The sequence below is a fragment of the Emys orbicularis genome, chromosome 1, assembly GCF_028017835.1.
Source record: "Emys orbicularis isolate rEmyOrb1 chromosome 1, rEmyOrb1.hap1, whole genome shotgun sequence".
Taxonomy (NCBI): Eukaryota; Metazoa; Chordata; order Testudines; family Emydidae; genus Emys; species Emys orbicularis.
In genome coordinates, this window is record NC_088683.1 from 448538 (window position 1) to 470732 (window position 22195).

The following is a 22195-nucleotide window of genomic DNA, read 5'->3' on the forward strand; positions in this document are numbered from 1 at the left end:
GCTAGCCACGCTCCACTCCCTGGCCTTCCCGCTGCAGCAGGCTGGTACCGCCGGGCCCCCCGCTGGCTGCATTGGGGTGCTAGGCTTTGTTCCAGAGCCCCCTGGACTCCAGAGGGCTCACTGTACTCAGTGCGTCCCAGGGGAGCGGAGGTTTGTGTCAAATGGCCAAAGACTCCCAGTACAGAGGTAAAACACCCCCGCAGGAACCTGCCCCTTCCCCTTCCCCTCCTAGCATCTCACCCCACGCCCCCATGCAGCCAGCACGTAGGGACCTCAGCGTCAGGCCTGGGGAGCGGGAGGCAGCTCTACCGGCCAGGGAAGCACCCCAATGCAGCGCGCCCGGCTGCAGGCAGGTTTGGGGAGAGCAGCGGGGAGGCCGGCACGGGGACTTTAGGGAGTGGTAGCAGAGAGATGGGCACAGCAGCAGGAGGCTTTTGAAGAGCGGGGGGTTCCTGGCAGTGGCGAGGGGAGAGTTAAAGGGTGGGGGAAGTTAGGGGCAGTGGCAACAGGAGGGCTTGGGGGTGCAGCGGGGGGCACAGCAGGGCTGGAGGGCAGAGTCGATGCCCTTCCCTATCTGGCTTTCCCCAAACTCCATGCGCTGGTCGAAGAGCGCCTTGTGCAGCTGGATCTCCTTCAGCACCCGCAGCACCTCCGGCCCCACGGCACCGCCCTGCAGCAGGTTATAGTTCTCTGCAGGGTCAGCCTCCAGGTCAAAGAGCAGTGGAGGCTCGTGGGGCGTCAGGGGCGTCAGCCCATGGCAGTCCGGGTCAGGGGTCGTCCCACTGTGGAAGGCACCTGGGAGACCAATGCAAACAGCAGCTGAAGCCACCTTCCCTCAGCCGGGGTCCCCAGGGCTGGGCTGGAACCACAACCAGAGCCCTGAAAAGGACGCAGGGAGCGGGGGCTGCCCATTCCACCCCCCATGGAGGTAGCTACCTTGTGTGAAGAAATGAGCCTTGTACTTCCCGTATCTGACAGCAAAGACGCCAAGCAGCTTGCTGGGGCTGGGCGGGTAATAGAACATCATCTGCCGGGGACTCTGTGCGAGCAAACAGAGGCAGAGTTATGCGGGGCAGTGGCCGAGCCATGCATGGGGAGAGAAGGGCAGTGACTAAGCCATGGCCGGGCCAGTGGCCATGGACAGGGAAGGAGACAGGACAGGATAGGAGCCGGGCCAGTGGCCATAGACAGGGAAGGAGACGGGACGGGGTGGCAGTGAGCCATGGCCGGGACGGGCCAGTGGCCATGCAGGAAGGAGACGGGATGGGGTCTCAGAGCCTGGGCTCTAGCCCAAGGCTGAATGTCGACACTGCAGTTTCAGAGCTCCACAGCCCAAGCCCCAGGAGCCCGTGCCAGCTGACCAGGGCTGACTCGGTGCTGCATTTGTTATTGCAGTGAAGACGGCCCCTGAGTCACGGACACCCTGGCCCGCCCCTCTCCCCAGCAGTGTGCGGAGCACCCACTGGCAAGGGCAGCCCGTCAGACACTGGTGCCCCCCGCCCCCACATCAACCCCCACACTCGCAGCGTGACCGCAGCAGCACTGGCCCAGGGCACTCACCTTCCCACCTCCAAACAGCACCGGGCTCAGGTCGTAGCCGTCCAATGGGACAGTGGGGAGAGGCGCCCCAGCCAGGGCAGCCAAGGTTGGCAGGATGTCCAGGGTGCTGGCCATCTCGTGGGTCACGCCTGGCGCCCGGCCACAGTCACAAGGAAAAAGGCTCAGGTGCCGTCAGTCCCCTGCCTCACACCAGCGATATCCCACTAGCCCGCTGGCACCCTCCTCCCCACTGTCCAATCGCCTCCCCCAGAGCCCCTCCCTCACCCAGGAGGGCCCCCCCAACCTCCCGGGACAGGGGGATTCATCCCCCTACGGAGACCACCCAGCCATAGGCACGCGTTGTTCCCCCACACCGTTTCCCCTCCACAGGGCTGAGGCCTTTGGATCCTCTGCCCTGCCAGCCCCGCGCACTCCCTGGTCATCTCCCCCGCACGCCAAGCAGGAGTGTGGGGCGGGCCGGTCCCACTGGGGCCTGCACAGCCCCCCCAAATCTGTAGTTTCAGCCTGTCCATCGCAGGCGCCTCCCAGGCTGTGTGGAGACTGACGGGCGTCCGGGCAGAGGTAGGCCCAGGTCCTGCTGCCGTGCGCCAGCACCGCCAGGCACCGCAGAGCAGCTGGGAGCAACGCCAGGCTTACCCGGGGAGATCCGGCCCGGCCAATAAGCAATCGCAGGCTCCCGCATCCCGCCCTCGTATGTCGTTCCCTTTCCACACTTCAGGAGACCCGAGCTGCCCCCACGGGCCATTCGCATGGTCTCGGGGCTGCGGGGAGGGGAGAGCGCCCATCAGCAAGACACAGGTTAACGCTGCTCTGCCCCAGAGCGCTGGCACAGACCCGGCAGGGGCCACGCTGCCCCTTCCCAGCCAGCTCCCTGCGGGCGCCACAGCCCCACGGGGTGTCCATAGGGCAGGGCACCGCCGGGGTGGCGCAGGCCCTTGGCTCTCGGGCCCCACAGGCGGCTCGGGCCGAGGAGCGCAGGCAGGACGGGACAGTGGACGTCCAGAGGGAGCCTGGAGGAACGTTCATGTTCCAGCACCGGGTTGGGGATGTCCCTCGCCTGGGAAGTGGGGGTGTGGGTGGGACCCCCCCGGTGGGACCCCCCCACACACTGCCCCGAAAACACGCAGGGAGGGTGGGGGTGGGGCAGGCTAGAGGGAGAGGGAGCACTCTGAGCAGCCCGACAACTTGAAATCAGATCAACTTCATAACTTACATGCCATTCCAAATGTCCCCCACCCCAAGGGTCCCTGTCAGCCCCTGCCCCGAGCACCCCGTATCCCTGGGCCCCATCCCCACCTGCCCCCAACCCCTACAGCACCCCCTGAAACCTCAGTCCTCAAGCACCCCAAATCCCCCTGCCCCATCCACCCTGAACACCCCCAAAACCTCCTTGCTCCATCCCCACCTACCCCCAACCTCCCCAGCACCTCCCAAATCCCCCTGCCTCACCCCCAACCCCCTCCCCCCAGCACTCCCGTATCCCTGAGAGTCCCACTCCCACCCGTGACCCCGTGCTCAGCCCCACACCTTCCCGTCCCTGGGCAGGTGTGTGGGGGGGGGGCTCCCCAGCTCGCTCACACTCACCCATTGTCTGCGGTGAAGAAGACCAGCGTGTTCCCCTCCAGGCCATTCTCCTGCAGTGCCTGGAGCAGGAGCCCCACTGAGCCGTCAAACTCCATGAGGGCATCCCCAAAGGGCCCCCGCAGTGACTGGCCCATGTACTCCTCGCTTCCAAACTGGGGGTAGTGGGTGTGCTGGGCAAAGAGCAGCCAATGAGAGGGGATCCCTGCAGCAGACTGCAGAGCTGGGACCAGCCACCTCTCCCTGCAGAGCCGGGGGCTGCCAGGCTGGGGAGGAAGCTGTGGGGGCTTTTCCCTTCCTCTGGGGACTGAGCGGGGGCCATTCATCATGGCCAATGCTCTGTGCTGCAGGAAGGGGGGTACAGGTGCCCCCTTGCCCTGCCCCCCCATACCTCTAGGCCTACTCACCACCGCCCCAGGCCGTGCCCAGCCCCGCCCCCCCGGCACATCTAGGGTGCCCGCACCTACCCTCTATCCTGGCCAACCCCCAGGTGCCCATGCCCACCCCAGGCCACCTGCCCCGGCACCTACATGGGAGGCGTAGTAGAGCAGGAAGGGTCGGCCCTGGCGGGCGCAGTCGACAATGAAGTCGCAAGAGAACTTGTCGTAGCGCGGCACCAGCTGGGGGAAGGCGAGCGGCTGCTGCAGGATGCTCTGGTTTAGGAGCAGTGGGACGGGCACCACGCCCTGGTCGCACATCCCAAAGCACTTGGTGTTCGGGGGGAAGCAGGTGAGATTCTGGCAGGGGCCCTGGAGTGAGAGGAGAGAACGCTCTGCTCTGCATGCGCGCCTGGTGGCCAGCAGGGTACCAGCCCCCCACCTAAGCGCCAACCCAAGACGCAGGCTCCTTCCCTTCCCGCGCCCCAGGACCAGGCCACAGCCCAGTGCCCCAAGGACGAGGCTCCACTCCCACCCAATGACCAGTTCGCACCCCCAAAATCACTCTGGAGATTGTCACTCCTCACGTCTCCCCCAGGGGGCAGGGGCCCATCCCACCCTACAGCAACCCCTTCCCCACAGCACCCCAAACCCAACGCTGTCCCAGGGGCCAGGACCCCATCCCGCCCTACAGCAACCCCTTCCCCACAGCACCCCAAACCCAACCCTTCCCCAGGGCCTGGACCCCATCCCGCCCTACAGCAACCCCTTCCCCACAGCACCCCAAACCCAACCCTTCTCCAGGGGCCCAGACCCCATCCCACCCTACAGCAACCCCTTCCCCACAGCACCCCACACCCAACCCTTCCCCAGGAGCCCGGATCCTATCCCACCCCAAAGCAACCTGAAGTCCCCCCTTCCCCACAGCGCCCCACACCCAACCCTTCCCCAGGGGCCAGAACCTCATCCCGCCCTACAGCAACCCCTTCCCCACAGCACCCCAAACCCAACCCTTCCCCAGGGGCCCAGACCCCATCCCACCCTACAGCAACCCCTTCCCCACAGCACCCCACACCCAGCGCTCCCCCAGGGGCCCAGACCCCATCCCACCCTACAGCAACCCCTTCCCCACAGCACCCCACAACCCTACCCTTCCCCAAGGACCCAGACCCCATCCCGCCCTACAGCAACCCCTTCCCCACAGCACCCCACACCCAACCCTTCTCCAGGGGCCCGGACCCCATCCCACCCTACAGCAACCCCTTCCCCACAGCACCCCAAACCCAACCCTTCCCCAGGAGCCCGGATCCTATCCCACCCCACAGCAACCTGGATTCCCCCCTTCCCCACAGCACCCCACACCCAACCCTTCCCCAGGGGCCCGGACCTCATCCCGCCCTACAGCAATCGCTTCCCCACAGCACTCCAAACCCAATGCTCCCCCAGGGGCCCAGACTTCATCCCACCCTACAGCAACCCCTTCCCCACAGCACCCCACAACTCAACCCTCCTCCAGGGACCCAAGGACTAGATCCCCCCTAGCCCAGGCAGCAGCACCCCCCACACCTCACAGTGACGAGGCCCCATTATTCCCTTTGTGCAGCATGCCAGGGACTGGCCAGGCATCTCCCCCCGCCCCCCAATCCCAGAAATGTAAACACTTCTGGGTTATTGGTATACACTGACTCCACCAGGAAAGGGGGAGCCCAGCCTGCCCCACCTGCCCCCCAGACACTGAGCCAGCCATCCCTCCCTCCCAACCCCCATTCACTCAGCACATGCCCCAAGAAACTGACCCAGTGTGCCCCTCCCAGCCCCATATCAATGCAGCCCATGCCCCCCTCCAGCCACTGACCCACCCAGCCCCCCATTCACCTGCACCCCCCAGACACAGAAGCAGCCTGCCTCACCCAGACCCCACTCCAGAGAGATCCAGACCCAGCATGCCCCAGCCTCCTGCCAGCCCAGCCACGCCCCCACCACCCCATTCAGCTCCCCCTCTTGCCCCCCAGCCCAGCCTGGATCCCCTCCCAGCCACCATCAGCCTTCTGACCCAGCTCCCTCAGGCACCATCCCAAACCAGCCCCCGGCCTCCCATCGCCCCACAGCACCTCCCCCAGACACTGTACCGATCCCTTCCTGCCCCCCCCCCCGACATGCTCCGAGCCCTGCCAGAGGACCGGGACACCCCCCAGGCCAGTGCCCCAGACACCGGAGGCTCACCTGGTCATGGGAGTAGGGCACCCCCAGGAAGCGGTCAAAGCCCTGGTGGATGGGCAGGAAGGAGCCATTGGCCCCCAGTCCCAGGTGCCATTTGCCGACCATGGCCGTGGCGTAGCCCCGAGCCTTCAGCACCTCCGCGATGGTGACCTCAGACAGCGGGAGACCTCCCCGGGAGCCGGGGTAGAACACGCCGGGGTAAACCCCAGAGCGTATCTGGTACCGACCCGTCAGCAGGGCCGCCCTGGGGATGAGAGGAGCCGAGAAAAGCTGGAGCGGTCGGAGGAGTCCTGTGCCCATGCCCATAGGGGCTGCTGAGCTCACGGCCCAGCCCGAGGGGAAGGAGCCTAGTCGAGCCCCTGGAGCAGGGGTGGGCAAACTTTTTGGTCCAAGGGCCACATCAGGGTGGGGGAATTGCATGCAGGGCCATGAGTGCAGGGCTGGGGCAGGAGGTTGGGGTGCGGTGTGCAGGAAGGGGCTCAGGGCAAGGGGTTGGGGCACAGGAGAGGATGCAGAGTGTGGGAAGGGGCTCAGGGCAGGGGGTTGGGGTGCAGGAGTGGCATAGGGTGCAGCAGGGGGCTCAAGGCAGGGGGTTGAGGGCTCAGGGCAGGCGGTTGGGGTGCAAGAGGGGTGCAGAAGGGGGCTCAGGGCACAAGGTTGGGATACAGGGTGCAGGAGGGATTCGGGGTGCAGGCTCCAGCCTGGCGCTGCTTACCTTGAGCGGCTCCAGGGTGGCAGCGGGTCTAAGGCAGGCCCCCTGCCTGCCCTGGCCCATGCTGCTCCCGGAAGTGGCCAGCACCACGGCCCTGCGGCCCTGGGGGGGGGGGGGAAACAGAGGGCTCTGCGCGCTGCCCTCGCCCACGGGTACCTTCCCCGTTCCCGGCCAATAGGAGCTGTGGGGGGCAATTCCGCGGGCTGGATTCAAAGCCCTGACTGGCTGGATCCGGCCCACGGGCCGTAGTTTGCCCACCCCTGCCCTGGAGGGAGGTGTTTTGTTCAGTGGTACCAACACCCCATGGCAATGGAAGGCCAGTCAGCCTCACCTCAGTCCCTGGAAAAATCATGGAGCAGATCCTCAAGGAATCAATTCTGAAACACTTCAAGGAGAGGAAAGTGATCAGGAACAGTCAGCATGGATTCACCACGGGCAAGTCATGCCTGACTAACCTAATTGCCTTCTATGATGAGATAGAGGGACGATCGATGAGTTATCTTAAGTGCCTATACACAAATGCAAGAAGCCTGGAAAACAAGCAGGAAGAATTGGAAGTCCTGGCACAGTCAGGGAACTATGATGCGATTGGAATAACAGAGACTTGGTGGGATAACTCACATGACTGGAGTACTGTCATGGACGGATGTAAACTGTTCAGGAAGGACAGGCAGGGCAGAAAAGGTGGGGGAGTTGCATTGTATGTAAGAGAGGAGTATGACTGCTCAGAGCTCCGGTATGAAACTGCAGAAAAACCTGAGAGTCTCTGGATAAAGTTGAGAGCTGTGAGGAACAAGGGTGATGTCGTGGTCGGAGTCTGCTATAGACCACCAGACCAGGGGGATGAGGTGGACGAGGCTTTTTTCTGGCAACTAGCAGAAGTTGCTAGATCGCAGGCCCTGGTTCTCATGGGAGACTTTAATCACCCTGATATCTGCTGGGAGAGCAATACAGCGGTGCACAGACAATCCAGGAAGTTTTTGGAAAGTGTAGGGGACAATTTCCTGGTGCAAGTGCTGGAGGAACCAACTAGGGGCAGAGCTTTTCTTGACCTGCTGCTCACAAACAGGGAAGAATTAGTAGGGGAAGCAAAAGTGGATGGGAACCTGGGAGGCAGTGACCATGAGATGGTCGAGTTCAGGATCCTGACACAAGGAAGAAAGGAGAGCAGCAGAATACGGACCCTGGACTTCAGAAAAGCAGACTTTGACTCCCTCAGGGAACAGATGGGCAGGATCCCCTGGGAGAATAACATGAAGGGCAAAGGGGTCCAGGAGAGCTGGCTGTATTTTAAAGAATCCTTATTGCGGTTGCAGGAACAAACCATCCCGATGTGTAGAAAGAATAGTAAATATGGCAGGCGACCAGCTTGGCTAAACAGTGAAATCCTTGCTGATCTTAAACGCAAAAAAGAAGCTTACAAGAAGTGGAAGATTGGACGAATGACCAGGGAGGAGTATAAAAATATTGCTCAGGCATGCAGGAGTGAAATCAGGAAGGCCAAATCACACTTGGAGTTGCAGCTAGCAAGAGATGTTAAGAGTAACAAGAAGGGTTTTTTCAGGTATGTTAGCAACAAGAAGAAAGTCAAGGAAAGTGTGGGCCCCTTACTGAATGAGGGAGGCAACCTAGTGACCGAGGATGTGGAAAAAAGCTAATGTAGTCAATGCTTTTTTTGCCTCTGTCTTCACGAACAAGGTCAGCTCCCAGACTGCTGCACTGGGCAGCACAGTATGGGGAGAAGGTGACCAGCCCTCTGTGGAGAAAGAAGTGGTTCGGGACTATTTAGAAAAACTGGACGTGCACAAGTCCATGGGGCCGGATGCGCTGCATCCGAGGGTGCTAAAGGAGTTGGCGGATGAGATTGCAGAGCCATTAGCCATTATTTTTGAAAACTCATGGCGATCGGGGGAGGTCCCAGATGACTGGGAAAAGGCTAATATAGTGCCCATCTTTAAAAAAGGGAAGGAGGAGGATCCGGGGAACTACAGGCCAGTCAGCCTCACCTCAGTCCCTGGAAAAATCATGGAGCAGGTCCTCAAGGAATCAATTATGAAACACGTAGAGGAGAGGAAAGTGATCAGGAACAGTCAGCATGGATTCACCAAGGGGAAGTCGTGCCTGACTAACCTAATTGCCTTCTATGATGAGATAACTGGCTCTGTGGATGAGGGGAAAGCAGTGGATGTGTTATTCCTTGACTTTAGCAAAGCTTTTGATACAGTCTCCCACAGTATTCTTGCCGGCAAGTTAAAGAAGTATGGGCTGGATGAATGGACTATATGCTGGATAGAAAGCTGGATAGATCATCAGGCTCAACGGGTAGTGATCAATGGCTCCATGTCTAGTTGGCAGCCGGTATCAAGCAAAGTGCCCAAAGGGTCGGTCCTGGGGTCGGTTTTGTTCAATATCTTCATTAATAATCTGGAGGATGGTGTGGACTGCACTCTCAGCAAGTTTGCAGATGACACTAAGCTGGGAGGAGTGGTAGATACGCTGGAGGGTAGGGATAGGATACAGAGGGACCTAGACAAATTAGAGGATTGGGCCAAAAGAAACCTGATGAGGTTCAACAAGGACAAGTGCAGAGTTCTGCACTTAGGACGGAAGAATCCCATGCACTGCTACAGACTAGGGACCGAATGGCTACGCAGCAGTTCTGCGGAAAAGGACCTAGGGGTTACAGTGGACGAGAAGCTGGATGAGTCAACAGTGTGCCCTTGTTGCCAAGAAGGCTAATGGCATTTTGGGCTGTATAAGTAGGGGCATTGCCAGCAGATTGAGGGATGTGATCACTCCCCTCTATTCAGCATTGGTGAGGCCTCATCTGGAGTACTGTGTCCAGTTTTGGGCGCCACACTACAAGAAGGATGTGGAAAAATTGGAAAGAGTCCAGCGGAGGGTAACAAAAATGATTAGGGGGCTGGAGCACATGACTTATGAGGAGAGGCTGAGGGAACTGGGATTGTTTAGTCTGCAGAAGAGAAGACTGAGGGGGGATTTGATAGCTGCTTTCAACTACCTGAAAGGGGGTTCCAAAGAGGATGGATCTAGACTGTTCTCAGTGGTAGCAGATGACAGAACAAAGAGTAATGGTCTCAAGTTGCAGTGGGGGAGGTTTAGGTTGGATATTAGAAAAATATTTTTCACTAGGAGGGTGGTGAAGCACTGGAATGGGTTCCCTAGGGAGGTGGTGGACTCTCCTTCCTTAGAGGTTTTTAGGATCAGGCTTGATAAAGCCCTGGCTGGGATGATTTAGTTGGGGATTGGTCCTGCTTTGAGCAGGTGGTTGGACTAGATGACCTCCTGAGGTCCCTTCCAACCCTGATAGTCTATGATTCTATGACTTGTTAACTATGGTTCTTAAGTGCTAGGTACGCTCGGCCAAGAGCTTATCGTCTGCTTCCAGCCAGACATTTGGTTTTACCATCATTGATCTAAAAGCCTTTTTCTTGCCAGTTCTGTGAAGTCTCCAGTCCCCTTTGTGCCACTTCACCTGTCCTCATGCGACAGCCAGGCCATCCGCATCACCAGAGAGTCGGTGCAGACCATTGAGTCACCCACCCGTTCTCGAATCGTACATTTCCCGTGGCAATGTTTGAATCCCAGGGATCCCACCTCTCCCTGCCTTAACCCAGCACTGATGTCACTGGGGATGGTATTGAACCCGCTGATGAATGGGATTATAAACAGCTGCGCTGCAACCCACAGGCCATCCCAGGATACGCTACTATGAGCCCCCTTCTCCCCCCAGGACTATTCCCACCTTAAAATATCTTCCCTGCACTGCCTTTCCAGCTCCAGCCCGGCTTCCTGCAGCCTGCTCCTAAGCCCTCATCAGGCCAACTCCACACTGTCATGCCTCAGAGGCTGCGCATGCCCCATCTCTCCCTCTGCACCAGCGCCGCAAACTCCCCACCAGTTCCATGCTGCTGTACATCACATGCTGCGCACGCCCCATCTCTCCCTCTGCACCAGCGCTGGAAACTCTCACAAATCAATCAGTTTTGGCCCCTCTCTAGGTCGTCTCGCCATGGCTCAGAAGGTTCCAGCCTTCACACAATGCTGGGGAAGCAAATCCAAGACACGGTTGTGATGTTCGGTACCTCATGGGAACACCCAACACCCCCATGTTCATCCTTATAAAGTGATTGTGTGGTATCCAATGCAAAGTTTGTCATGTCGGGTGTCTTCGGAAGGCTCATGATATACTGAGCATGGTTGTTGTTAGTGATGTTATAGTAATTGTTACAGTAATGTTATGGGTCATAATTTCATGTTTATAGTTATGAGGCTGAAAATGTGTCCTCATGGCTTAAAATAAGCCCAGGCAAAAACTCTCCAGGAGCAGGGCAGTTCACACCTCATCAGGGCATGTCTGGGACAAACCCAGCCCAGCCTCACAGGAACAAAGCACACTGGCCTAGGCAGCAACAAAGGATTTGTTGGACTCTCAAGTGAGTCACCCCCCTTCCCTTGGTCAGTGTGGGACTGCGATGAGGTGATGCTCACCTGACTCTGAAGGGGGGGAGGGGCAAAGCCAAGAGGGAAGAAAGAACATGATAAAAGGGAGAGATGTTTGCCATGCTCCTCCTCTCTCTTCCACCTCCATCTACAGACATCACCACCAAGTGACTGAAGCGCTGATCAAAGGGGAGAGCCTGGCTGAAGGGCAACCAGCCAGCCTGTGGTGAGAAGCATCTACGTTTGTAAGGGCATTGAAAGTGTTAAGAGCAGCTTAGAATGTGTTTTGCTTTTATTTCATTTGACCAAATCTGACTTCTTGTGCTTTGACTTATAATCACTTAAAATCTACCTTTGTGGTTAATAAATCTGTTGGTTTGTTCTACCTGAAGCAGCATGTTTGGTTTGAAGCATGTCAGAGACTCCCCTTGGGATAACAAGCCTGGTACATATCAATTTCTTTGTTAAACTGATCAACTCCTATAAGCTTGCAGCATCCAGCGGGCATAACTGGACACCGCAGGATGGAGGTTCCTAGGGTTGTGTCTGGGACCGGAGATATTGGCTAGTGTCATTTAGTTGCACAATCCAAGGAGCAGCTTACATGCCAGAAGCTGTGTGTGAACAGCCCAGGAGTGGGGTTTCTCGCAGCAGAGCAGGAGAAGGCTGGCTCCCAGAGTCAAGGATTGGAGTGACCTAGCAGATCACCGGTCCAGACAGCACCAGAGGGGAACATCACAAGCATCTTCTCCTCACCCTGTCCGGCAACCTAGGGGAAAGTGCCCTAAAAACACCAAGCCCACACCCCACAAGCTCTAGTTCCCACTCTTCCCCAGACGGGGGAACATTTCTGTCCCTGCGCGCGAGCCAAGGTGGCATACTCTGGGGTAACTCATTGCCCCCTTGGCACGTCAGCCGACACCAGCGGATCTCCCAGCACTTTAGAAAGGAGGTGGGAGCTCCATGTGAGACAGGGAAGCTGAATCACGGAGCGGGAAGGGACTTGCCCGAGGTCACCCAGCAGGCCAGCTGCAGAGGCAGGAATGGAACCCAGCTCTCCTGCACCCTAGTAGGGCCACCCTTCACAAGGTCCCTTCAGGCTGAGCTGGGCTAGATTTCCCATCTCTCCTGCAGCACAGTCGCAAGGCTCAGCCATGTGGCCACATGGTTTGTCAAGAGCAAATTAGGTGCTAACGTAACCTACGCTAGCGCCCTGCAGCTCAGTCACCAACTACAGAGAGCGACTCGTGACACTGCTACTTTGCTAGGGGGCTGGCTCGCTCCCGGGAGCTCCAGAGGCTCCAGGTTTTCCAGCCAGAGCTTGCAGGTTCGTTTCCCACCTCATGCCCCATTTGGGTTATTGGGGCATCGTTCCCCTGGGCTGCACTGCCTGTAACCACTCGATCCTGCTCTGCTCCTGGAATGGACACAATTAATCCCGAGACCTGATGCTCTGCTGCGGTCTGCCATTCTTGTGTAACCCGCTGGCAGCGTGTGTAGTGTCTCCCGCAGGGGCTGATCCCCACTGAGGGTAAGAGCCTGGTGTCCCACCTCACAGGTGGCAGAGGTCTGCTCTGTAAATCGGAAGACTATGAACTCAGGCCCGGCAAAAATACATACCGGGTATGCAAGTTAGCGCCAGCACCCTGGGTGAGTATACACTGCTGAACCATGTCCTAAGCAGGGAATTTGGGGCTTGTGCTAATAGTGCGTCAGTAAAACAAGTATTATTAGATGTGGTTAACGGGAGCTACCCCTTTAAGAACAGAGTGGGGCAGACAGCGTTTGAGACACAGACATTGGGTGCAGAAAGAGAACACACTGCCTGAACAAGCTTCAGACTGTAACACTTTTCCTTCCCCAAAAACAGCCGCATTCCCCCAGGTGTGACATTCGCACCGCTAGGGCCTGGCTGCCTAGGGCTTTGCTCATGAGCTGCAGAGACTCCCAGCTGGAACGCACCAGCCTGAATCCAGCCCAGCAGGAGTTCACAGCGGTTCCCGTCTAAGGGGTGTCGGTGGAAATGAGCTGGATCCTGGCTCCCACGTGTCTCTCTCTCACACACACACCCCTGTTCTTTGCACTGTGAACTCTCCAGGCAGGGACCGTATGCTTCTGTACAGTGCCTGGCACAAGGGGGCCCCGATCTCGGCAGGGTCCTCGAGTGAGACCTCCTGCAGCAAGGGCCAAAGCCGCCGCACCCTACAACTCTACCTGTTGCGCACATGCTGGGGGAGGAGGTTAGACAATTTAACCTTTTAAACAATTTCACGATCTCAGGGCTGGCTGCATGGCCGTTCGGTCGCACAGCTGCTGCCACCAGCATGGATGTGCAGCTATTGGCTCACCCTGATCCTGTCCCTGCAGCAGCAACACCCACAGACATTACCACCAGGCCATTTATCCCCCTCCCGCAGTTCAGTAGGGAGGACATTAGACAGCCCCCTGTGGCCCCCATTCAATTCTCTGCTGTTTCTCAGTGCCCTGCCTTCAGAGACCACCAGCCAGTTTACTGCTCTGTCCTGGGAGGGGCTGCAGACTGGGGAGTGGGACGAAGCTGGACCTACCGCGAGGGGCTGCAGATTGGGCAGCTGGCATAGAAGTCGGTGAATCTCAGGCCCCTGGCCGCCATCTTGTCCAGGTTGGGCGTGGCTGAGGTGGGGTGCCCATAGCTTCCCAAATCTCCAAACCCCAGGTCATCCGCAAAGATTAACAGGACGTTGGGAGGGTTTGTGGATGCAGAGAGCAAGACCAGCGGGCCCAGGGGACAGAGGAGCCAGATACACGCCCACCTCATGTCCCCAGAGGCCCCCCGAGCATGGACAGGACTCTGTCTCAGCAGGCCCTCCTCTGACCATCCAGATATCCCCAGCTGCCCACTGCCCGGGCAGGGCCGCTCCACCCACGACCTGCCAGAGAGAAAACAGTTTAGCACACAGTAAAGTCTGCACTACAGCGCTGGATTACGTTAGCTAACTGCTTCTAGCAGCAGGCCTTTCAATCCCAGTCCCGGCAACCCCAGGGTGTTCTGGGGGACAGAGGGGCAAGGGCTCTCAGCCCCTTTTCTGCAAAGCAGGCAGCAGCAGAGCCAGGGCCCCTGCCCCACAGGCTGACAGGAAGGGCTAAGAAGACTCCCGGAGCAGGGTGTGAGATCCAGGGCAAAGCAGGCAGGGGAATCTGGCCTGTGTACTGAAGCTCCATGTTCGCTGCAGGAAGAGGGCAGTTTGAATCAGTCTCACTCCTTCCACGGGAGCTTCAATGTGCAGGCCGGATTCCCCCCCGCGCCTTTCCCTGGATCTCGCTCTGCTCCTCCCTCCCCTCCTGGCAGCCGGCAGAACGGCCCCCTCCGAGCCAGGCTGTGGGGCAGGGGCCTGGTGCTGCTGCCGCCTGCTCTGTGGAATAAGGGGGTGGGGAGCCCTGGCTCCTGGGCTCGAGGCTGGGGCCACAAAGCCCTGGACCGGTGAGAGTCACGCCGCAGGCGCTGGGCAGGGGGCAGCCGGGCGGGCAAAGCAGGTGCGGGGCAGGTAGGGGGCAGCCGGGCAGGCGCGGGGCCGGGGACAGCCGGGCGGGCAAAGCAGGTGCGGGGCGGGGAGGGTGAGCCGGGCAGGGCAGGCCCAGGGCGGGCAGGGCGCAGCCGGGCAGGGGGCTCCGACTCGGGGCGCCCTGCCCCGCCGCGGGAGGAGCCCGGGGCCGGAGCGGAGAGCGGGACCGACCGACCCCAGAGGCTTCACCTGCGGCTCGGCAGCCGGGGCCGCGCTCCGAGGGGCGGGGCTCCCGACCGGGCAGAGGAGAGGGACCCGGCTGGACCGGGCCGCCCTTACCGGGACCGGGCTCCTCGCAAGCTCTCCCCAGGCGAACACGCTTCTCCTCGCCCAGCCGCAAGTCACGTGAGCCGCGCTCAGCTGGGCCGGTCACGTGTGCCCGAGGCATTCTGGGAGCTGTAGTCCCTAGGGCCAGGCTCCCTTAAAGGGGCCGCGCGCGCGAGGGGCGGGTGAGCGCCGGCCCGGGGGCGGGGGTCCCCGGGCTCGGGGGTCCCCGGGCTCGGGGGGGCCATGCCCTGGGCTGGGGCACGGAGCCTGGGGGCATCACCCCGCCAAGGAGGCTCACACATCACTGTCCTCATGAAACACATATGTGCATTGCAACATGCGACTGGCAGACATGGCCTCGCCCGGGCAGCCGGCTGCAGCTTGGCTGTTTGCCATCGTGTGCAGCATCCGGACTCCGGGGCCCATGACCCAGGCCCCAGGCCGCGGCGACTGCAGAGCGCTGAACAGTGCAGCACTCCAGCCGCCCCGCGCAGACCCTGCCAGCACACCCGGGTACCTGCCAGAGCTGCCAATGCCAGCACACCAGAGCTGCCAACAGGGCCTGCACAGGGCACTGTGAGCCCACACCCTGCAGCTTCCAGGCACTTGCCCCTAGAGCCCAGGTAGGGCCGGGCGCAAGGAAGAGGGGGCTGTTGTAATCAGTAGGCCTGTAACGTGATCCTAAGTGTGATCTGAACTGTGAAAAGGAAGTGAAAGTTCAGACAGCGTCACAATAACCTAGAGCGACACAGGGAGACAGAAAGGTGGAAGTAGACCAAACAAAAAGGGTGACTAATATAACTCCAGGACTTTGTTAAGATCATGCCTGGTAAACAAGAGACATGTGGGTCCAGAAATCAGTGAACCAGAATTGGTGTGTCAGATATTGGTCCTAACTGGTGGACAACATCATGAGGGGATGGGCTGTTTGGCCTGTCACTCCCTTTTGGGGTCCTCAGAAAGAGCCTCTGGGGGAAAAGCTGGCTACCGCAATGCTGGCTGACTGAAAGACAAACGAAGGAGCAGAAGGGAGCTTCACCATCATGGCTGCAACCCCGACCTTCTCCTGGGACCCTGGGTTCTACTGTGACAACACAGTCCCTTCTTCGTCCTGATCCTGAGAGATGACCTGGCAGGCCAGGTCAGAGACAGGGATCTCAATGACATCTTGTGCCAGAGGCGGAATTCTCTGTAATATTTTGTAGGAATACTGTGCGTGCCTCAGTTTCCCCTATGTGCTGCATGGTTTACTGGGGGTGGGGGAGGGGAAGGTTGCAGAGTTCCAGGTGTGACTGATACCTGGCCATCCGGGGCCTGGGGCCCATGTCCATGGACAGTCCGAGAGGACAATGGTCACTCCAATTGCCTGGACATTTGGTACCTAGCAACTAATGACCTGGAGGGCCGCCCCCCTCTGCAGGAAGCCAGCTGTGTTTGCCCAGGAACAAGAACAAGGACTGAGGAGGGGCCCGCTGGGGGGTTGTTAAGTTTGGACTACTGGAAGCTGGAGGCTCCTGAACCGGGACAGAAGAGGGGTCAGAGGGCTCTGGGCTGCCCAAGATGGACCAGGCTGTAACTTTCTGTTCTCTGAGCTAACCAAGGACTGTCTACGCCACGTTCCAGACGTCTAATAAACCCGACTGCTTTTAGCACGCTGGCTGAGAGTCACGGCAGGTGCTGGAGGTGGGTGCATGGCTCCCTTTGGGTGTACGAGTCTCTCTCCGGTCCCAGCTCAGGAGGACTTGCTGCAGGGAGCTCACAACATGAAGCAGGGGTGCTGAAGGCTCCAAGGGTTGGCCCAAAGAGGCGGTGAAGCCACGTGGCTTGCCCTAGCGACAGAGCGAGACCTAAGGAGGCTGGCGTACTGAAGGGGTCTCCCAGGGACTGTTCCAGAGCACTGGCCTGTGGCTCCATGACACACCTCCACCAGCTCTGGTTAAATCCCAGTCATCACCTGGGATATGACACTTTGTCCTCCCTCCCTCCCATGTGTCCTTTTCTTTCCCATCTCTCTCCTTTTTCCTTCTGTCTAATCAGAGTCTGGCTCAGCCAGCCAGGACTATCTAGTTTGCAACACTGTGACCGGAAAAGCAGTTAAAAGTAATGCCCCAAACAGCCTGATGCTTGTACAAGTTTGCCAGGTCTCAGGCTGGCTGATAAAACCATGTGCTGGCCTGTGTTTAGCGGTGAGCTTACAAATGAGAGTCAAAGCTAAAGGCAGAAGCCGCATTTCCAGTCTTTGCTGCTTCCCCCTTGTCTGTGCCTTGTTTGTCTTCAGGAAATGAGATCGGATTTTAACAACAGCCCCAGCCCATCTCACTTCTTCTCTTCTCCCCAGGCGGCCAGTGCTTATCGTGGAAGAGACTGTCAGACGCAGGGGATTCCTGGAAAGACTCTCTCCAGTGAATGGTAAAGGGAACAGGAAAGATTGTTAAAATAAAACCCTCACTTGTGTGCGCCCAGTTGCCCAAGTGACCCAGATCGCGGTCGATGACCTGTCCTCTCCATCATTCACCACCCGCCGAGCCTTTGGCTCAGTTGCAAACTTTATCAGTGATGATTTTGTTTTCTTCCAGGTCTCTGGGAATACAGGGCAATTCCAGTCGTGTGGCAGGTTTCACTTCACTTTCATGTAACACTAGAAGCAGCTGCTTCTCCAGGGATGTTCAGCCAAGTCTCCGGAGCGAGCATGTGGGTTAAATGTTCTCTGCCTGGTGCCACAGGCTTTTTGCTAATTCCCGGCTGGATTCATTCCCAGTGAGGCACCTGCTCCCCCAAGCCAAGGGCACCTGCCAGGGAGCTGGGGGGGGGGGAGGGAGGAGAGAGAGACAAGGCAGAGAGTTGTCATTCCAGCACTGCAGACAGATAAGCCACAACCCCGGCATGCCTAGCTGGATGGTCTGGGGAAGCGTCAGGCTGGTTTCGATCCCTCACCTCCGGCCAGGGTGGGCTGCTTATGCCGGCTTAGCTTGCTCTGCTACTCATGGCTTGTGCTACTCAGAGTCAGTGGATCTGAAACTAGCCAAGCTGCACGCTGGGTCTGTTGCTCTTTACACAGCAAATACAAGTGGAAGAAACCACACGGGCACAGTGGGCTCAAATCACCCTGTCTGCCTAACCATGGACACCATGCGAGCCTAGCTACACCCCGCCCTGCCTCTCTGCAGGGGCTGCGGGGGTTGGAACAGAGAAGACAGAGAGGGATACTGGCCAATTCTTATAGACTACGGAGAGAGACTGGACTGGGAGCAAGGGGACCAGTTGGGGGAGTTCAGATCTGACACCCCAAGGGCTGGTCAGAATCCAGGGGGTCCAGCACCCGCCCCCCACCCCCAGGCTGGCCCTAGCTATGGGAACATTCCTCAGAGTCCCCACACAAAGGTCCCCGTGAGCCGTGACCAGAATCCCTGCCCTTCTCAGAGAGCACTCTCCAAGTGCTTCTTCTCTTCTCCGAACCACCCCAGCAACAGCTGGTCCAACGCTTTTCTCTACGCAAAGTGGCTCTTTGAGTCAACAGAACCTTTCTTGCATAAATGTCCTTTAATTTTGGGATGGGGGTGTGTGATAAATTGGGGGGGGGAGCTCCCTTTTATGGACACCCAGCCAGCCAGTTAGCTATAAAATCCCTCTTAGTAGCTGTTCTCTACTTGTTCTACCTGTAAAGGGTTAAAAAGTCTCACTGCTTTGCATAGGTAAAAGGAAGTGAGTGGGCACCTGGCCAAAGAGCCAATGGGAAGGCTAGAACTTTTTAAAATTGAAACAAGACTCCCCTTTTGTCTGGCTATGGTTGTTCTCCTGGAAAGGAGACACAGGGCTTGTCTACACTACCTGCCAGATTGGCGGGCAGCAATCGATCCAGCGGGGGTCGATTTATCGCATCTAGTATAGACACGATAAATCGACCGCTGAGCACTCTCCCATCGACTCCGGTACTCCACCTGAATGAGAAGCGCAAGTGGAGTCGACGGTAGAGCGTCAGCTGTCGACTTACCACAGTGAAGACACCGCGGTAAGTAGGTCTAAGTACGTCAACTTCAGCTACTCTATTCATGTAGCTGAAGTTGCGTATCTTAGATCAACCCCGCGCGATAGCATAGACAAGCCCACAGAGCAGCAATGCTGTAAGAAGCTTGCGCCAGGTATGAAAAATCATTAAATCATACCTAGAAACTACTCATTTGAAACCCCAGATATGTAAGTAGATCAGGGAATGTCTAGGAAGATGCGATTAGGTTTATCTCTTATTTCTTTATGGCTTGCGGACTCCTCTGTGCTAAACCCAGGTGCTTTTGTTTTGCTTGTAAGCCTAAATTCCAAATGTATTTTCTTTCTTTTTGTTTTTATAAAATTTACCTTTTTAATTAACAGGATTGGATTTGTGTGTCCCTAAGAGGTTTGTGCATATGTTGTTTAATTAGCTGGTGCTAACAGCTGATTTCCTTTGTTTTCTTTCTCAGCTCTTTCCTGGGGGGAGGGAGGGGTGAAAGGGCTTGAGGGTACCCCACAGGAAGGAATTCCCAAGTACGCCTTTCTGGGTTCTCAAAAGGGGGTTTTTGCACTTGGGTGGTGGCAGCATCTACCCATCCAAGGTCAGAGAGAAGCTGCAACCTTGGGAGTTTAATACAAGCTTGGAGTGGCCAGTATTAATTTTTAGAATCCTTGTGGGCCCCCGACTTCTGCACTCAAAGTGCCAGAGTGGGGAATCAGCCTTGACCGTGAGGTGGGGGGGTAATCAAAACATGAAAAATCCCCTTAAACATTTTGCCGGGGGGGGGGGGGGGGGGGAAACAACTTGCTTTTCCATCTACATTTTTTCACAGAATATCAAATCCATCCCCCAACCAGCCCCATTCCCATCAGGCTCCACTAGGACGGCCACCTCAGAGAGGCAGAAAACCTGGCCACTGGCCACCTTCCCCCCCCCCCCCCACACCCCCAACAAAAGCCAGCCACTGGCTACCCCCCAACAAAAAAAACAAAAATGGCCACTGGCCCCCCGCTGCCCCCAACAAAAAACAGCCTTTCCCCTCCTGCCACCAGCAAAACCTGGCCACTGAGCATCCCCCAGCAACTAAACTGGCCACCCCCCCAGCACCACCAGGAACAAGACGGCCCCTAGTGCTGACTCCAGCTAGTGACTCCCAGCATTCAGAGAACACACACAAACAACTCAATCTGTATTTTCATGTTATTTTAGCATTTTTCTTTCCTTATGCTAACATGGCGTCACAGCCTGGGCTGCCAGGCATGAATTGTAGCGCGCTCTGACACGTCCCCAGTGAAAATCCCGGCACAATCCTCTATGCAGCCAAGTGCTACTAAATTGGCCAGCTGGCAACCTTAGCTCCAGAGTCACCGTCCCAAACGCACGCCTGCTCCTCCCTCACCATGAACCACAGCCCAGGGTGCGCCAGAGACCATAGGTACACTGGGAGGGTCTTTGCGCAGACAGGCTGTGACGTTCTGAGTGTAATATAATATTTCATTGGAAGGTGACAGGGCCAGAAAGAGTTAATTACCTCACAGACTGACCTGACCCATGGGTGAACCTTAAGGACTGGTTAGGAAGGTATGTAAATGCAGCTGGCATTGTTAAAGATCTCAAGGGTAGATGTTTGCTCAGGTCTTGTGATGTAAGCAAACAAGTCTTGTCTATTGCTATAACTTTAGTTCAAAGATCAAAATAGGGAATGTTAACATTTAGGAAGACACTTGAGTGAAATAGTATTATTGTCTATATGTCTCTTTGAAGGTTGTGGTAACCTGTATCTGAACTGTTTAATGGATAAATTACCCTGTGCTAATTGCCAGGATGTTTGGAAGAAGGAGAGTTAAGCCTATTGTTTTCTCAGGCCGAAAGGCTGCTGGAAATGTATAAGAACCCTGGGACATGATCCTGCTTCATCTCAGATCTGCTTTGGTTTTCAAGAGGGAGAAACCTTAAGCCATAAGGATTGAGATCCCCAGTCACTGACTGGAGCCACCCTGAATATCGACATTGGACTATAACCTCTGGACTATATCTAAAAGGACTTTTGGCAACTACAAGCTCATCTCTGCTATGTATCTGAACCTCAAGAATTGAATTCAAGTCTGTCTGTATATTGATCTTTTAACCAACACTCTCTCTCTTTTCTTTTTTAATAAATTTTAGTTTAGTTAATAAGAATTGGCTATAAGCATGTATTTTGGGTAAGATCTAAGTTATAATTGGACCTGGGTATGTGGCTAATCCTTTGGGATTGGAAGAACCTTTTGTCGCGGAGTGTGGGGGACTCAGGGCCCTGCACCCCTGGCTTCCTGCAATTCACCATGACTCTCAGCCAGCCAGTAAAGCAGAAGGTTTATTTAGACAACAGGAATACAGGACTTGCAGGCACAGACAACAGGATCCCCCCTCAGTTAGGTCCATCTTGGGGTCCCCGGGCGCCCCAGCCCCCTTGGGAGGTCAGAGCCCTGTCTGCCTCCCAGCCATATCACCAGCCAGCTCCTGAAAAAACTCCCCCTTCAGCAACCCCTCCCCCAGCCTTTGTTCAGTTTCCCAGGCAAAGGTGTCACCTGGCTTTTAACCCCTTCCTGGGTTCTCATGTTACATGCTCAGGTATTCTCCGTCAGTCAGTCTCCCATCCCCCAATGCAGACTATCCTAGCCACACTCCCCTGTCAGCATTCACAGACCACAGTAAGAACAGTCCCAGTTTGTCACATCTCCCCCCCCTTCGAGACCGAACTGAGCGGGGTCACTTTAGCCAGTGACCCGGGGAAGTTCGAACCTACCCCCATTCCCATGGATGCCCCAGCATCCCTCCCACTCCTTGGTGAGAATTACACCAGGCCCCTCCAGTTTCACGCCCCCCCCCGTAGGTCGGGGTGCTCGATGGCACTCGTAGTTCGCATGTGGGAAGGTTTATGCAGCCTGTGCCCTTTTCCCACCCCAATACCCCTGGGGTTCCAACTGGGCTGGGGTCTTCTCCCAGCGTTCCAGTCAGGAGGTCTGTGATTCAGGCTCTCTTGGTTCAGAGCCCCCCTTTTAACCTTGGCCACCCTCTGGAAAGGCTCCTCTCTGCTGGGTAAGGGTCCTAAAGCCGTTTTCCCCTTGTCCCGGGCCTTTCTCCCCCTCTGACAGGGGTCACAGGATCGGCAGTACTGTCGGACAGTAACAAAGACCCCAGGCCAGTAAAAGCTCCGTAGCAGCCTCTGCTGGGTACGCCAGGTTCCCTGGTGCCCTGAGCGGGGGGTGTCATGGGCCCGGTACAGCAGCTGGCGGCGATACTTCTGGGGTACCACCAGCTGCCTCCTGATCCCCCCTGACTCCATTTTCCCTGGGGGAGCCCATTCTCGGTACAGGAACCCCTTCTCCCACAGGAACCTTTTCCGGCCACCTCTCCCCATGGTCTGTACCGCACTGAGGTCGGCCAGGTCCCTTATCTTCCGCAAGGAGGGATCTTTCTGCACCTCGGCCTGGAACTCAGC

At 57.4% G+C, this 22195-nt stretch overlaps 1 protein-coding gene across 1 annotated transcript; it reads right to left on the reverse strand.

Moving 5' to 3' along the window:
* Positions 1–474: 474 nt before the first annotated feature.
* On the reverse strand, positions 475–13711 carry ARSA (arylsulfatase A). The gene is made up of 8 exons (XM_065418560.1): positions 13482–13711; positions 5742–5982; positions 3672–3890; positions 3145–3314; positions 2197–2321; positions 1561–1688; positions 937–1039; positions 475–795 (listed from the first exon to the last, which is right to left on the reverse strand). Exons 1-8 carry the CDS (start codon positions 13709–13711, stop codon positions 491–493), a joined length of 1521 nt encoding a protein of 506 aa, XP_065274632.1. The 3' UTR covers positions 475–490.
* Positions 13712–22195: the final 8484 nt, after the last annotated feature.

Bases quoted from the DNA above. Each gene is read 5' to 3' on its own strand.
- ARSA (XM_065418560.1), bottom strand. From the start codon at position 13,711: ATGAGGTGGGCGTGTATCTGGCTCCTCTGTCCCCTGGGCCCGCTGGTC. The intron at 5,983-13,481 runs GTAGGTCCAGCT...TCTCATCCCCAG, and splicing joins CCAATCTGCAGCCCCTCGCG to GGCGGCCCTGCTGACGGGTC. The intron at 796-936 runs GTAGCTACCTCC...TTGGTCTCCCAG, and splicing joins GGCTCATTTCTTCACACAAG to GTGCCTTCCACAGTGGGACG.